The 15,376-nt window shown below is 38.4% G+C and overlaps 1 protein-coding gene across 4 annotated transcripts in view; it reads right to left on the bottom strand.

Annotated features, from left to right (window-relative positions):
* ELMO1 (engulfment and cell motility 1) overlaps nucleotides 1-15,376 on the bottom strand; it is a 300,684-nt gene that overhangs the window by 211,724 nt on the left and 73,584 nt on the right. For all 4 annotated transcript variants that reach the window (XM_068203774.1, XM_068203793.1, XM_068203781.1 and 1 more), the window contains 2 exons: nucleotides 12,037-12,087; nucleotides 2,705-2,874 (listed from right to left, as the gene is read on the bottom strand). In XM_068203774.1, coding sequence (XP_068059875.1) covers nucleotides 2,705-2,874; nucleotides 12,037-12,087 — 221 coding nt within the window. The remainder of the gene's footprint in view (nucleotides 1-2,704; nucleotides 2,875-12,036; nucleotides 12,088-15,376) is intronic.

Raw genomic sequence — 15,376 nt, 5'->3', positions numbered from 1 at the left:
TTTATAATGCTAGTGTAATTGTTTGTGTAGAGTCATCTATGGACATTGAGAGAGCAGTGTGGGCTCACCTATGGAAACAGAGAAAAGCTTTATGCTCTGAAGCATTTTGGTGACCTTGTCAACCTCACAGCCCACAAAGCCACATTGCTGAGGGTGCTGAGCCCAGGTTGGGAGCAATGGCAAGGAGGCCTTCAATTTGATTTATCTGTTCAGTGAGCATCTTGTGTGGGGCTTCTTATTACCAGTAGTGCAGAGAGTCCAAGAAAAACCAATAACAGATTATAAGAGGACAACTGACTGATTCCAGCTGCCTTTCTTTGACAGTTTAGTGCACTGAATGAAAAAAAAAAAATTCTTTCCTTTCTTTTGAGGAAGTAGTTCGTCTGTTTGCTTAGTGTGCTGACACAGTAGCGAGTGACAGACCCTGATGTGAGGGAGCATATTCAGCACCTTGAAGTGAGATGAGAAAGGAAAGCAGAAGCACCATGGCAGGCTTAGGCTGCTGTGCCTCTGTACGTTTGCTCCTTTCATCAAATCCCAAGTTCTATTAAATATGCACTCATCAGCCAGTGATGCACAGTATAAAAGCAGAAGGGAATGTACAGCATAGCACAGATGTTCCTGCTTTACAACTCCCTTTGCAAAATCAGACTTGGAAAAACCTGACTTGCTCACACCCTCTGGAGCTGCAGAATGTCTAGGCTGCTGAAAATGAAAGACTGCAGTGAGTACTAAGAGCTCATCAACACGTGAAGCTGCTGGAAACTCTTACAGTCTGAGTCTTTGTTCAATGCCCAAACTCAAGAGTATTTCTCCCCACAGACAGAAATACTGATAAATACATTAGACAGGTAGATCGATCAATGCATGTTTGATGACACATTACATCAGCTAAAAAGAAAAAAAAATTAAATCCCTCAAAATGCAGACACTTACAAGAATAAAATAAAATAATAAAAAAGAAAAAGGCAGTAAACTCTGCTCATATGTCCAGTTTACAAGCCTGCTGTGTGGTTTGAAAACTTATACCTTCAGTCAGGACTTATTACAGGGTATAATTTGCAGTTCTTTCAACAGCAGTGTTGCCTTCAGTAGTTTCCCTCCCAAATAGTTATTTTTAATCTAGACCAGTTTGGGTCATCCCACAGCTACAAAACAGCAGTACAAATACATCTGAAGGGTGAGGAGGACACTTGCTTTAGTCTTAGTGCAGCTAAAAGAAAAGATTATAAAAAATGTGAATGTTCCCTGTCTGTTTCAACTGAAAATGAAATGCCTTCATTTCAATACTTTCTGCAGTGGAATAAGTTAAACCATTAAACATTAATAATGTCACAACAAAATAAACCACAAGGTGGTTAATTTTGACCAACAGTCACCAACCAAGGTAACTGTTAATTTTCCTGTGTTCTGATCTTCACAGGCATATGTGAGCCTGTCCATTTAGAATACCTTTCATTAGTACAGCAATTGCATGCATATGTTTATATCAACTTAAACTTGTTTTTCCTTTTAAACATAAGTTCGTCCATAAACAACAAATACCACATGAATAAAAGACAAGTTGAAAAATTTGGTAAGTAGAAGCATTTATTTTTAAAGTGGCACAACATGCGATGTGTGCCACAGATCACATCACTGCAAAAAATAAAGACTATAACCCCAAAATGCTGAAGATTAAACCACGAACTTTTAGAAATCTAGTATATAGCTGTAGTTAGAAAATAAGTATTCAGAGTTCCATAAGCCATTAACCACACAATTGTTTTTACACTGCCCAATCTATGGACTACTGGATTCTGTAAAGTAGTTAATTTTTCTGTGGAAAATACACAGTATATCTTGTACAAGAGCCTCAGAGACCAGCTGTGTTCCACTTCAAAGACTACTTATTACTTTTGCTTTACTTCCTAATACTATTTACCTCCTTGAAGCCAAGGGAACATGAGCACATTTGTGAGGGGATTTGAACTGATTTCAGTTTTCTTTCTCTCAGGAAATGGTGTGAGTATTGTGGACTTCTTCCCGTGTAGTAGAGCTTGACACTGAGGGCAAACCTCTTACTCAAAATCAAATGCCTACTGTTAGAGCATCATTTAATAGTGCAACAATCCAGTTGATACTTTTCTGCTGCACACTCCACATTTAGCCAATGGACACTTACTCAGGACTTTGGCCCTGAATTTCATCAATGATGAAATTTGATAAGGCATTCTGGTAAAGAATGAGTGTGTTTTTAGAGGTCAGCTTTCATTTTTATGTCAAAAAACCTGACTGGTATTAGAAAAATACCATTCAAAATCAAAACAATAAAAAAATGGAAATAAAGAATTTTTTTACATTTGGGTTTTACCACACATGTTCTCAGTAACATGAAATTTAAAACACAGTTTATAAGTGATATCACTTAAATAGCAGCCTTTAAATATACTTTCAATGGCTTATTGAATAGAGAAGAAACCAGGACCCCAGTCTCCCCAAACTTTATGGCATAGGTGATACTTGTGACTTCCTACTTTGCTCATCCCCAGTCCGACCCAGCCTGTTGTTAGGGGAAATTAAAAAAAAAAACAGCATCTCATTGATAATTAATATACTATCCTAGAAGTCTAGACCTCTTGAGCTATTTAATTTCTCAACTCAGAAAGAGAGCATGAAATCACCCCACATGGAAGGAATGCCAGAGTTTAAGCAGAATACTCACTCTGTGCCACTTTCAACCATTTGCGTTAGGAGGGAAATGCCATCCAGGTTTATAAATTCTTGGGCAAATGTAACATCTCGTGAGTAGTTGGCTAAGTCTTTCAGTGCTTCTAACTTTGCATCCATACTAGAAGACTGGATCCTCTCATGGAGTTGCTGTGCATTTTGAGTCTATGAGAGAAACAAAACACACAAAACAAAAGCAATAAAACAGCTTTCGTTACAATGAAAATCATGAGTAAAATGTCAGTGTCAGCAAGAACAATGGCCATGTTTAATATTAATGATATTTAACTTCTGTGCTCAGAAAATATTAAGTAACTCAAATACAAATTACTTTTGTAAAAGTATATTACTCCTATATTACTCCATTATTACGTATAATTATTTGGACTCTTGCAGAATCATTAGCTGAGCAACGGATAGATGCAGCCTTTGGCTTGAAGAACTTATGTGTCACATCAATAAAGAAGAAATGAAAATAAAACAAACTCCATCAGACAATCTCAGTAAAATAATAGTGGCACTTTTTTTCCTGTCAATGCTTACTCAGGTTACACACTTCTCATCACCTTTAGCAGCAAAGACCACATACTGTCCTAACCATGTTACATCAAGGGAGACCAACTTCAGACCTTCTGCTCCTTCCTCCCCCTCTTCTTTTGTTCACAGTCAGTTCAAACACTTACATACCCTCTTAATAAGGAGTGCAGAATAATTACTTCCCACATAACACTATGATATTATCTGTCATACATCTCTTTGCATGTTCAATATCCTCGTGTTAGGGTATTCCAGCCATTAGTGTTTCAAATAGAGGATGAGTTAGTGAAATTCAAAATGGACACTGATGATAAAAAGCTAAAGAAATACTTAAATAATGCATATTAAATTTCCTCTCTATTTAGCCGCACAAATACTTTAAAATACCTCTCACATTTTCAATTTGATGCTTTTACTTACCTGAACAGAATACCCAAAAGCTTTAGTTAATAGCTAGCTAGGTCATACTTTTCTTAGAAAAATAATCCTCCTCCCTACATATAGAGAGATTTGCAAAATTCTGTTTCCTAGGACTCATTTCTTACCTGCACCCAAGGAAAGGTGAATGAGAGGCTATGTGTCATTAGGGAAACAAATTAAACATAAATTCTGTTGAGAGTTATTTTCTCTGAGATGATATTTATTCTTTCTCAGCTGGAGAAGAAATAGTGAAGAAAGGGCTCTGCTGACAGACAATTCCTTTTCTGTTCAAGTAATGAATGTACTCTTCACAGAGATGGTCATCTCTGAAGATAAAGATACTGAGAAAGCAGTCATTTTTAGTGCAAGTGAACATTTAAACAAGGAGCCCAGAAAAATAACCAGCATAGTGTTGTTACAGATACAACTGCCTAGCTACTTAACTTTGATTGTTTCAAAAATATTAATAAATTAAATGTCCCAATCACCTCCAATATCAGCAAGATTGGTTACTTCTTGTTTTTACAATGGTGGTGGTAAATGCATAGTCTCCAGTCAGCATGTGATCAGAACAAATGCAGTAAGGAGCAGGTATGTGGGAGAAATGTCTTCTAGTTAGTGCGGCTGTGGTTAACATAGTATTGAAAAGAAATGGATTCTTTTTAGTCCTGAGCTTTTTTTATGCTTTAAGTGTAGGGTAATGCAGTCATTGCAGTTCCATTACCTATAAAAAGGCAGAATCCTGTCATCCAAAAGATCTTTCTGCCACTGAAGGTTACCTACTCTGTCAATGGATTTGAGTTGTAATGGGGTAACAATCGTTTTTACAGTCTCTCTGTAATGGCAATGGCTGTCCAAATGGAAACTAAAAGACTATTCTTTCAAGCTTAAGCAGGTGATAAGGTAAATCACATTTGCTGAAACCCACAGAAGAAGTAAAAGTAGATACCACTTACTTTCAACTTCCAGGATAACTACCGCATACTTCCCCCAGCGCTTTCATCAGAGGGGGTGAAAAAAGCTTTACTAAAGTACTCTTCTATAATCAGCTACAAAAATACACCTCTATTTTTACCTGAACCAGAAGTTCAAAAGCCAACTCCTACCTTATCAAAGTATGCCCTTCAGGGAGCCATTCCTAATGCTAAACTCCCCACTATAGCAACCCAGGAAGACTCAGAGATGCAAAATATCCTCAAAACAGTACTGTTTCACTGAATATATGCAATGTCTAAATTCCTGCCCACCTCAGGAAAGAAACACTCTGAAAAAACTTCAATACTGCCATGGCAGCTGCATTCCCCAAACTTTGGAAATGATTGCTCAGATTTAACCTTAAACCTATTAAATCTGTGCACACGGCTTTCTCCAACCTGCCATAGCTCTTGAAAGTTACCACTCCCACTATCTGCCCACTAAAGGAAGTTCTACTGAACTGGAAGTTCTTCTGGTTCTCCATGGGAACCCAGTCCTCTAAAAGATCCTGGATTCAGTGAAAATGGAACAAATAGGAATGGTGAACAAAACAACTGGTTTATAGTGACCGAGCAGCTCTCCTGAGCTGCTCTACCAATAAGTCTGAGTGGGCAAACCTTGGGCAGCAGAGCTGTGGCCAAACAGATGGAGATTGTAATTGCCTGTGTATCATAATAGCAAGCAAGAAAAACATGTGAGCAAAGCAAGGAGAACATCCTCCTCCAAACCCCTCCACAACACACTGTGCTGTGTAAACAACGCTTTGTCTTCATACGTATTGACAACAGATTATTTATGGTCAGGTTCACCCTTCCTCTTAAGGAGAGAGTCCTGTCCTGCCCCCAGCAGAAACACCTGGGGCTGGTGAACTGCTGCTGTCATCCAGTCAGACTTGCTTTACACATGTATCCACACCAAGCATGGAAAGAACTCCCTCTCACCAAACCTGAGAACACCAGGGCAAGGATGTACATTAGCAGCTCACCTACACTGCACACCACCAGCATGGGCAGGACCAACCTATCAACTGAGATACGTTAATCTGCTTTCCTCTGCAGAGTGAGAGCTTTGAAATTCACCAAACTAAAACCAAAATATTGTCTTAGATCAGAGACAGCTTGGAACCCTCTACAGAGCACAAAAATCCACACTATAAAAGTGGTTCAGGCATGTTTTAAGCACATAAGTGCTTACTAACATCTAGGCTTTATCTGACTATGCCATTGTTCCATCAGCAAAGTTTACACACAGTTGCAGTTTTCTTACATTAAAAAAGTTTTGCAAGATGCTACATCCAATAAATCTTGCTCCTTCTACTCTCAGAGGAGAAAAGAACAGACAAATGGTAGAGGAAATCTTGATTAAGGGGGTAAACATATATTTGTCTCAGCAAGAGTGCTGGCACACGTCTCACAGGCAACATGGACAAAAGTCATATTGTCTGTTGTCATCCCAAATGCCTGACGCATGAAAATATTGCCTTGGTTAACACCATGCAGTTCTCACAAGCCTTCTAATTCTTGTTGCCATAGCACTCATACATGCTTATGCAATATACAGCTAGCTCATTTATGACTGCATTAAAAAATGAAACCCAGATGAAATATGCTCCAAGTGCTTACCAGGGAGCTATTTTAATGATTTGCAAGCCATCAGTGGATGGACAGAAAGCACAGCTCATTAAAGCAATAGCAGAGCTGGCTGCCATGTCTGCATTCTAACTGAAATATCATTCAGGTAGGAGTAAATGTAAATATATAAACTTTCACAACTGAGAATCATTAGAGGGAATTAACGGAAATATGGCTGCTCAAGGAAATGAAAGGCAGAACTAACTGCTCTCCTCTTTAGAAAGGAAGGAAGGAAGGAAGATGGGAGCTTGTAAAACATGTGCTGTTCAAGTCCCAGCATTTCAAAAGGCTGTCAAGTGGCATAAGCCACATGTCTAGTCTTAAATGACTTGTTCCAAGGACATCCAGAAAGGTTGCCCTTAGGGAGTAGCAGTGCTTAAAAGGAGCAGCTTGATGAGATTGTCAGCTTAAAGAGAAAACTAATGACCTAAATCCACGATGTGACTTTCTTAGAGAAACAAATAGCCATTTGGAGTTTAAGAATCCAAAGATCATCCTAACAAGGGATTCTACTCATCAAACTATCATTTCTTTGCCACTGAATACTTTGTGCAAAAACTTTGAAAGCAATTTATTAACCAGACATACACAGGGCTTCTGTACAGAACACAAAATAGAGCAAGTAAGGACAAGAGGGAGGACACAGATCCAAATGCAACCACTATCAAACATGAATGTACCATGGAAGAAAGTTGGACCATTAATTTAAATTGCTGATTTTCCATTATGTAATCAGTTGTCTTCTTTATCCTTTACAAAAAGCAAATAAAATAAGAGTATTGTGATCTACCCTGTAGATTTAGTCACAATAGTCAATAGGTTGCTAGAAAAAGAGCACAGAGACGATCAGTAACTACCAAATACAGCTTTGTCCTTAGCAAACACATGCATTTCTGTAATTTAATTTAAATCATTCAGTGTTGAAACAGCATGGTGGCTTTAAGCAGGCCTTTTCCTGGATTGTTATTGCCATTTCACCTACAACTGCATATATGTCAGAGAGCAATGGAGGTATGGACACATTACATAACCATCGTTTTACACATACACATTCAGCACACCCACCAAGGCTGACTAGCATGTGATGCCAGGTAAGCAATGAGAATCTATTTTAATCAATACATGTATTAATGGTTAACATTTTTTGCATGAACTCTGTAGCACAGTTTGTGTATTTAAAGCCCTGTACAGATGTGATACACAGAGAGGTCCTGTGGAATCATTACAGGCAATTAAGGAGGCAGAAACAGGGAAATAGTTATCTCTGGAGTCTTGCACTAAACCAATGACAAAAGCATTACAGACAGATAGCCAAATGTATTACATAAATATGCCTCAAAATAAGGCATATATAAACACTAGCCACTTCTCAATGCTTTATAAGCATTTTTTCTTCTATCTGCATTTGAAACAATATCTTCCACTTACTATTCAAAATGTACCTTTTGAAACCTGAAAACATCAGATTAAACCTTTCTCTATGAATAGACAAACCCCAACTCCACTTCTCAAATCTACTATGAGCAGAAAAATATAAAGGTGGCTAATTGACCCCCATGGTCAGTGCTTCTGGTATAAGGTTTATTTAGCAACTAATTTACCATTACATGATAAACATAATCACAATTACAGGCTAGAACTGCAAAAAGTTATGCACTTACAGAACATCAAATACATGTTCAAGCAATTGTAGATCAAAAATTCTAAACTCAATCCTCAAAATTTTACTTAGAGGATTCAGATGTATAAGCAGAAATAGATTAAAAAAACTCTTTATACTTCCTAGCCCATTTAGATCACATATTAAGAACATGTTCCTCATATCTGTAGAAGCACTCAGAGAAAATACTACGATGACTATCATTGAAGACCTTTATTTACATGATTGCTCATTGTACATATGCAAATTCATCTGCTTACAAATGAGTGACAGGTTTGAGAATTCAACTGATCTATGACTTTGGGATCAAAAAAAAAAAAACCAAAAAAAAAACCAAACAAAAAAAACCACCAACAAAAGCAAATTATCAGGCCCCACAAATACCACATCAGAAAAACACCCTTTACCCAGGTTTTAAGGCAAATACCTCATAAGCAAGGCATTTTTTCTAAGTGCCAAAGAAACTGCTTTTAATAAACAGTAAGTGCTCAAGTAATTAGTTCTGTTTGAAAACCATTAAATTAAATAAACTACACTAGTTCCTTCAGTTTATTTTTCCCAATATTTTAACATCTTTTTAAAATGATTAGTCATTTGAAAAAGGATTTGCGGGATCTGCCTGAAGGAATCCTGCAGTTTCACACAATAAAAGGTTGGACTTTGCTGCATTGCAGGACATGAAAGTCCTTTCGGATCAGCCTCACACTCAAGAGCAATTACAGCTCATTTACACACCTACCCACCATGCACTGGAATATGGTTATCACAAAAGAGACAGTAGCACTACAGCATTTCAATTGTCACATATGTTCAAATACAAAGAAATGTTGCATTAAAAACTTTTTCATGCATCCCTTCAGAAATGCAAATGGACAAAGGGGGAAAACAGGTCACAGAAAACTGCAAAAACACACAATAGCCCAAAGAATTGGCAAGAAAGATGATTGGAGAGGTTAAAATAAATAAGAAAGATGATATAGGAACAAAGATAATACGGGAGAAATTCAATCTGCACTCAAGTTACCTAGGAAACAGAGTGTCTGTGTGGTGAGCAGTTTACGGAGGAAAAAAATAGCATTGTTTAGGAAAAAAAAAAACATTCTTTCAGAGAATCTCACAAACTTAGCAAACAGACCTATGGAAACAAAGAAGCAGCTCAAATTCCCACCAGGCCTAACGACTGGCGCTTGCAAACTTTTAACTCAAAGAAATTTAAAATAGGCATATTGTAAATCTCTCAAGGCAAGCATTTATAATGGATTTAGCAGCACACCATAACTGCAGTTCTACCCCTGAAATATTAACAATGGTTTTCAGATAAAGGTCCCTGTATAGGCACACAAAATAATCTACATTCAAGATTAAAAAACAGAAAGTATATAACATTTATATTAATGGAGTTAGATTTCAAATCCTCATTTCAAAAAAGTCAGCCCAAAAATGCTGGTTTAGTATTTCTAGATAAAACTAACTTTCTTTCCTCTCTCTTTAAAATCTTTAGTAGTACCTACTCTGGGTACATGAGCAATAAATAATTTGAGGCTAATGACAACAAAACTCAAAAAGATTGCATCTCATCCTTCTCACCCAATTTTCTGTGACTTGGGCCATGCAACCCTAAAGGGTACAGCCAGACTACTGGCTGTCACGGTTATAAGCTGCATAAAAATTAAGGACTAGAAAAGCATTTTAAGCTCATGCAACCTTCAGAACTGGTCAACACAACTCCTCTCAACTCTTCAAGGAAAACGATTTCCTCAAAAGGCTTGTAAAGTTCAGGACAATTTTTTTTCCCCATGACAGGCAAAAAGCTCAGGCCTCTCTGAAACTACAGGGACACATCCGAGAAACTGCATAATCCATATGTGGCTCCTCTTCATTTCTCTCAATTTTTCTCTCCTTTCCTAAATCATCTACTTTTTCATAAAGCCTTTTTTTTTTTTGAGTATGATTTTGGTTTTTGTGGGGGGAAGAGGAAAGATATTTTCAGCTGTATCCTGTGTAGGATAGAAAAAACAGAGGGGGTAGGGGGAATTCAGAATCTTTATGTTTTCATATGATGACAAAAACATTTCTCATCCAGCACTAACAGCTAGGAAAGCATCTTTCTCATTTTGTAGGAGTGTATCATGCAGCCTGTTCTTCACATTATCTCTTCCAACTACTCTTGCTGTCATACAGAATTTCAGAGGAAATATGGAAACAGATTGCCTGATAGTTTTTCAGGGTAAATGACAACCATTGTGTGGATCACCAGTTTAAGAACCACAGCTTGGAGGCCATCTATTTTAGGTACTGCCATGATGACCACTTTGACAGTACCTTACAAAGCAAGAGACTATTGTAGAGTGACGACATGTAGCACTTCAATTTTTACCTATTTAAAGAAATATTTGCTATCTGACAAAAATTAATCCATTCCTCCTTCCAAGATACCTCTCTGATTCTGGGAAAAGTTAATGTAAAATTTTAAAACATCAGGAAGTAAGAAAATAAGCACTGGCTCATACATAAATATCACTACTGGAGAATAGAGAGTAGGCCAGCCTTCTAACTTAAAACAGGATGGCTAAGTCACTCATAACTGCAGGCCCGTGCCAGAGCAGTCCATAATTTGTTAGGTAACAGGCAATATCCTAAGGACTCCTGACTTGATTAACTGACCCCAAGGCAAATTCCCAAAGAAACAGAACAAGCAGACGATAGTCCTGTGCAAAGCCCCACCTTCCTGACCACTGGTAGTAGCAGAAAGTGTTGTACATCCAAGATTTGTCTTTTGTGTTTGTAGGTCCCATTTCCAATTGCACAAGTGATCATAAAGCCAGCCAGCCATCTCCACAGATCAGTCACAGCACAGCCACTCTTCAGTGAGGTTTCATGGTCCAACTGGTTGTTAATTTTGAGATGGGAGAACTCCATGAATTATCTTATGCAGTTATTCCATTTTGTGGTTACACCAAAACTTGACGCACTGCATTTGGACTACATTGGTTCTTGATGAACCACAGATTCTGTCTTGGTTTCAAGAGATTCGAAGTCTGGACAGTACTGGAGTGGATATTTGTTATTAAGAAGTCCCAAAGGTTAGAAGGAGCTGGTGCTGGGGCTGTCTGTTTCTGAAGAATTTCCATCAAATGGGGTTTATTCTACCAGAAGTGGTTTACCCAATCACAAGGCTGTTTTGGTGATATATGCCAAGAGACTCTGGAATCAAAAGAACCTGACAGAGCTATGGTCTTAAACTGCTGTTTATTTATTTTTTTATGTCTATAAAGCTTTGAATATAATGACCACTGAAAAATATGATGAAGGCTAATGGAAACCTCTTGTCTTTGCCCAGCTGGCTGCTGAGAAGTGCTTTCTGTTGAGAAGCTCCTGGGTGGCAGAGCTTGGGCATAAGAATGCTTCAAATCTGCAGAGGCTAGAACACTATCATGAAGAGGTAAACCATTTTAATGGTACACTAACTACATTTGTCAGCAAGGAAATTGGATTGCTGCTGCCTTAGACATACATCTTCCAGGACTAATAGTGGCTTTTAGCATGTGGCAGCAGCACTGCTCAAGTCAGCAGGAAAACAAGCCATTACAGGGCAAGCAGCAACTCTGCCGTGCTTTTTAGAAGCTGGCAAAGAGATGGTGTAGGGGAAAAAAAGTCAACCACAAAGAAACCCCAGTAAAATCTCAACATTACATTTGGTATTCGCTCAACACAAAACCAGAGATCAGCAAAGCTCTGACCTGAGCCACCCAGCAGAGCTCTCCATGGTTCAAATCCCTGACCTTCCTCCTGGCTTCCTGGTTTTGAGTACTGAGGCAGAAAAAGAGCAACTTGAGGGAGGCTGCAATGTCAGCAGGGAAGCAGGGATATCTTGTATGTGAAAACTGTTCCCAGTGGAAGTGAGACACAAAAACCCACCCAATTCTGCCAAGAGTATCACCAAATGTCACTCAGAGTTATTACTCCTGCCTCCATAACTCATAACCTTTGCTCCTGAAGGATTGTGTGATACATTGTGGATAAAGCTTAAAAGTACACACATTAGTTCACAATGATTTACTAATTGAATTTTCACTTTGAAGGAAGAAAAGAACTCCGACTCACTGGAGATGTTGTTAATCGAAGGATGGCTCCATTTTTTATTTCATTACGATTCTGAAAGAGAAAAAACCACAGGCTTTACTTAAGACTCACTCATAAAAAGATGAAACATGCATTGAGCAGAATGTCATGCTAAACCTGCAACAGTGCTTTCCTCTGTCTGCATGCAAAAGCTTCCCCCTTTCACATGTAAGCTAGCATCTATTTTCCTCACTGAGGCATTAGCTTCAACAAATAGGTTGAATTCACATGACACTTAACCAACCTGAACTCTTTCAAGAATGACTTCATGTTTTTCAAAATTTAGCTTCCACTGGCAACTTCTAAATATTTTTTTGAAATATGCTGTCCATGGTGTCTGGCTGTGGTATTGTACATACTTGAGGAGTTTGTAAGTTTGCTGAAACCTGTCATTAAGCATCTGCAGGATTTAGAATTCATCCCACTGGCTCTTTATTTTCTATAACAAGAACATGCTGACTTAAACCACTGGAACCTACCACTGAGCTCTGCCACCACGACTTTGCATTCTCCCTCAAAGTGAAAAAAGCATCACTGATAGTGTAAAGTTCAAACATGCCATAAGTCCTTCTCCTTGCCCAACTGTCAGAAAGAGAGGGCATTTAACATTTTCTTTTGGTTAGGCTCACACAGCCATGGCATAAGCTGTGGTGTGCACTTACAGCATCCTTACAACCTTGCGGTCAAAGCCCATGTGCAAAGCTTCCCCTCTTTCAACAACTACCTCCTATCCACTACAGGGTAGGAGAATAAAGTACCTACAGCAGTGTACATGCTGACAGGCAGTGACTGTGTGCAGCACAATGCACAGTCACAATGCCAGTCATGGTTCAGTAGCTTGTTCATGAACTGACACCCTAATCTGCCAGAGGAATTGGAGGAATCCCTAACAGTTTGAGAGAGAAGAGCTAATTTTGTACTGAAGACCATGTTGCAGGCTTTCTGCAGACTGGTGTTTAGCCAAGAAAAAATATGAAGGTGTATTTCTCCTCTGGCAGTTTTTCCCAAATTTATTTCATCTTTCTTGTTCCCATTCTGATACATCTCAAATCCAAAATGCTAAAAACCAGATAAATCTTGCCTGAAACCAGGTCAAGTAGTCCCAAAATAAAACTCCAGTATGTTGTCTCATTCTTGGTATCCAAGTCATCTGTGGGATTGGTTCTAGCTACCTCAAAGATCACTCTCCACCCACAAAGACTTTTTCACTCTAACTGAAATAAATGAAGTGCCAGACAACACAGGGGCTATAAGAGAGAAGTTTTCTTGCAGCGTCTTTGCCTACATATGCAGCAACTCTTCTCAGCCCTCAGCAGTCTCCTCCTGCCAGAACAGCCCCAGGGAGGCCAGCCAGGCTACACTCAAAAGAGGGGCAAAGAAGGGTGAGCAGCTAAATACTGGGTGACTTCCCACAGCACTAACAAAGAGCCAGATTTTCGCCACTTGTAGTGGAACAGCAACAGACCCAGACACATTTCATCATGTCTAAGGAATCTGTGTGAAGTGGCCATAGTGCATTTATGTGGTTTAATCTCAATCAGTGCTGAAACAAACTCACTTCACCAACAGTTGTGGTTGCTAAAACTGTTGCCACCTCCTGGATTTGTGAAGCTGAATAAAAGTAATTACTTTCGGACAGACAATTGGCATAGGTTATATCTACCTCCATCAGCAACTTAGACTAAGCTACTGGACTTCAGCTGCATTAGGCCAGAGCTTTTGCATGTACACATACACAAGGTTCCATCAGTTTTACTTGGAAGGCAGCAAATTCCAGCATGCAACAATATGAAAACCAGGAAGTCAACAAGATTTAAACAACTTGAACTGTACTAATCACATTCAGAAGTTAAAGTTCACTGACATATTTACAAAACCACTGGAGCTTAGAAGTAGACTGCTCTTAAACATAAATAAGAGCACACAGAGAGGATTATTTTTTTAGGCAGCAAAAATTTAGGCTTAGTTTCTCATGTTTCCTGCTGCAATTATCATGAACTATCAAATCAGATGTACAAATGAGTTTTTGGGTTATTTGTGACAAGTTAAGTCACTTCATCTGGGCCACAATAAGCATCTCTGCAAACACTCTTAGTCCACTGCAAACAAGACGTACTGGGCACAGCACATAATCTATGTTTCTGTGACTATCTGCCAGCAGATTCTGCAGATTCTGTCATGATGATCTCCAGAGACAAGAGGAGGAACAGAGGAAACACAAAGGAAACAAAGAGTAATTAAAAGCATCACTGGATATTTTCTTTGGAGTCTTTCTGTTTAATCATGAAGATGAATCTAAAACACCAAAGCTTTCAGACTCAAAGGTGTAATGGTTGTCAGAGCCCACAACACACAAGCCAATGGACCTCTCATCATGTCTGGCTCAGCGCAAGGTGTGTACATCTGCCCTATACTGTAAATTCAATCATGGTATCACAACAGAGAGAGAGCTCATCTTCAACTCCTTGTTTAGAAAAAGGCTTAAGGAAAACTGCCCATGCCTTGTCTCTGAAAGTATTCAAAGCATGAAGTCTCTAGCAGAGCAAGCTAGCCAAAATTTGGAAAAGGTTAGCAGTTACCCCATTAAAAAAATATAATTTTGTTTATCCATTCTAAATATTGGCTTAATCACATACCAGGAAACAGCGTGTAAGAGTACAATTAAGCCAAGAGGCTTTCCTACATTAACTGCATGATGCAGTAGTCATCATGCCAGTTAATTTTAATTGCAACATTTACACACAGTTAATCCTCTTAGTATTAAGGATAGCATCCTGTGGATTTCTTTTCCAAGATAACAGAACATCATTACAGCAGCTGAGCTTTGGCAGTCATACGTAAAGGCATCACAAGGCATCACTGCTATTCAGGACAGAACTCACCCCCACCTATGGTAGACAAATTAAAAAAAAAAAAAAAAAAAAAAAAAAAAAAAAAAAAAAGAGGAGATCGGGGCAAAACCATAAAAACCCCTTTTCCAAGATATTCCTGACCTGTTTCTCAAGTGTACGTGAGAGATATTTTTCATGGTGTTGATCTGTATTAGAAAATCTTAATCCTGAGCAATGAAAGAACTAGTGAAATAATACTATACAAAATGTCCCTAAAAACTCTGTAACAGGAAAATAGATATGTTACAAATGTTATCCAGGACAAAGACAGCAGTTATATCAAAGACAAATAAACCCCCCCTTCAATATTTTATCTAGCAAGATATAATATATCACAAGATGACTTTTTTCTAATGGGGTAGGTAGTATTTCCAAGATGAGATTTCAATCGGACTAAATACTTTCATGAAGACATACAAAGAACATAACAC

This window comes from Anomalospiza imberbis, chromosome 1 (genome assembly GCF_031753505.1).
Source record: "Anomalospiza imberbis isolate Cuckoo-Finch-1a 21T00152 chromosome 1, ASM3175350v1, whole genome shotgun sequence".
In the NCBI taxonomy this organism is placed as follows: domain Eukaryota; kingdom Metazoa; phylum Chordata; class Aves; order Passeriformes; family Viduidae; genus Anomalospiza; species Anomalospiza imberbis.
Note: the sequence above shows the minus strand (reverse complement) of the source record. Positions and strands in the feature narration are given on the sequence as shown.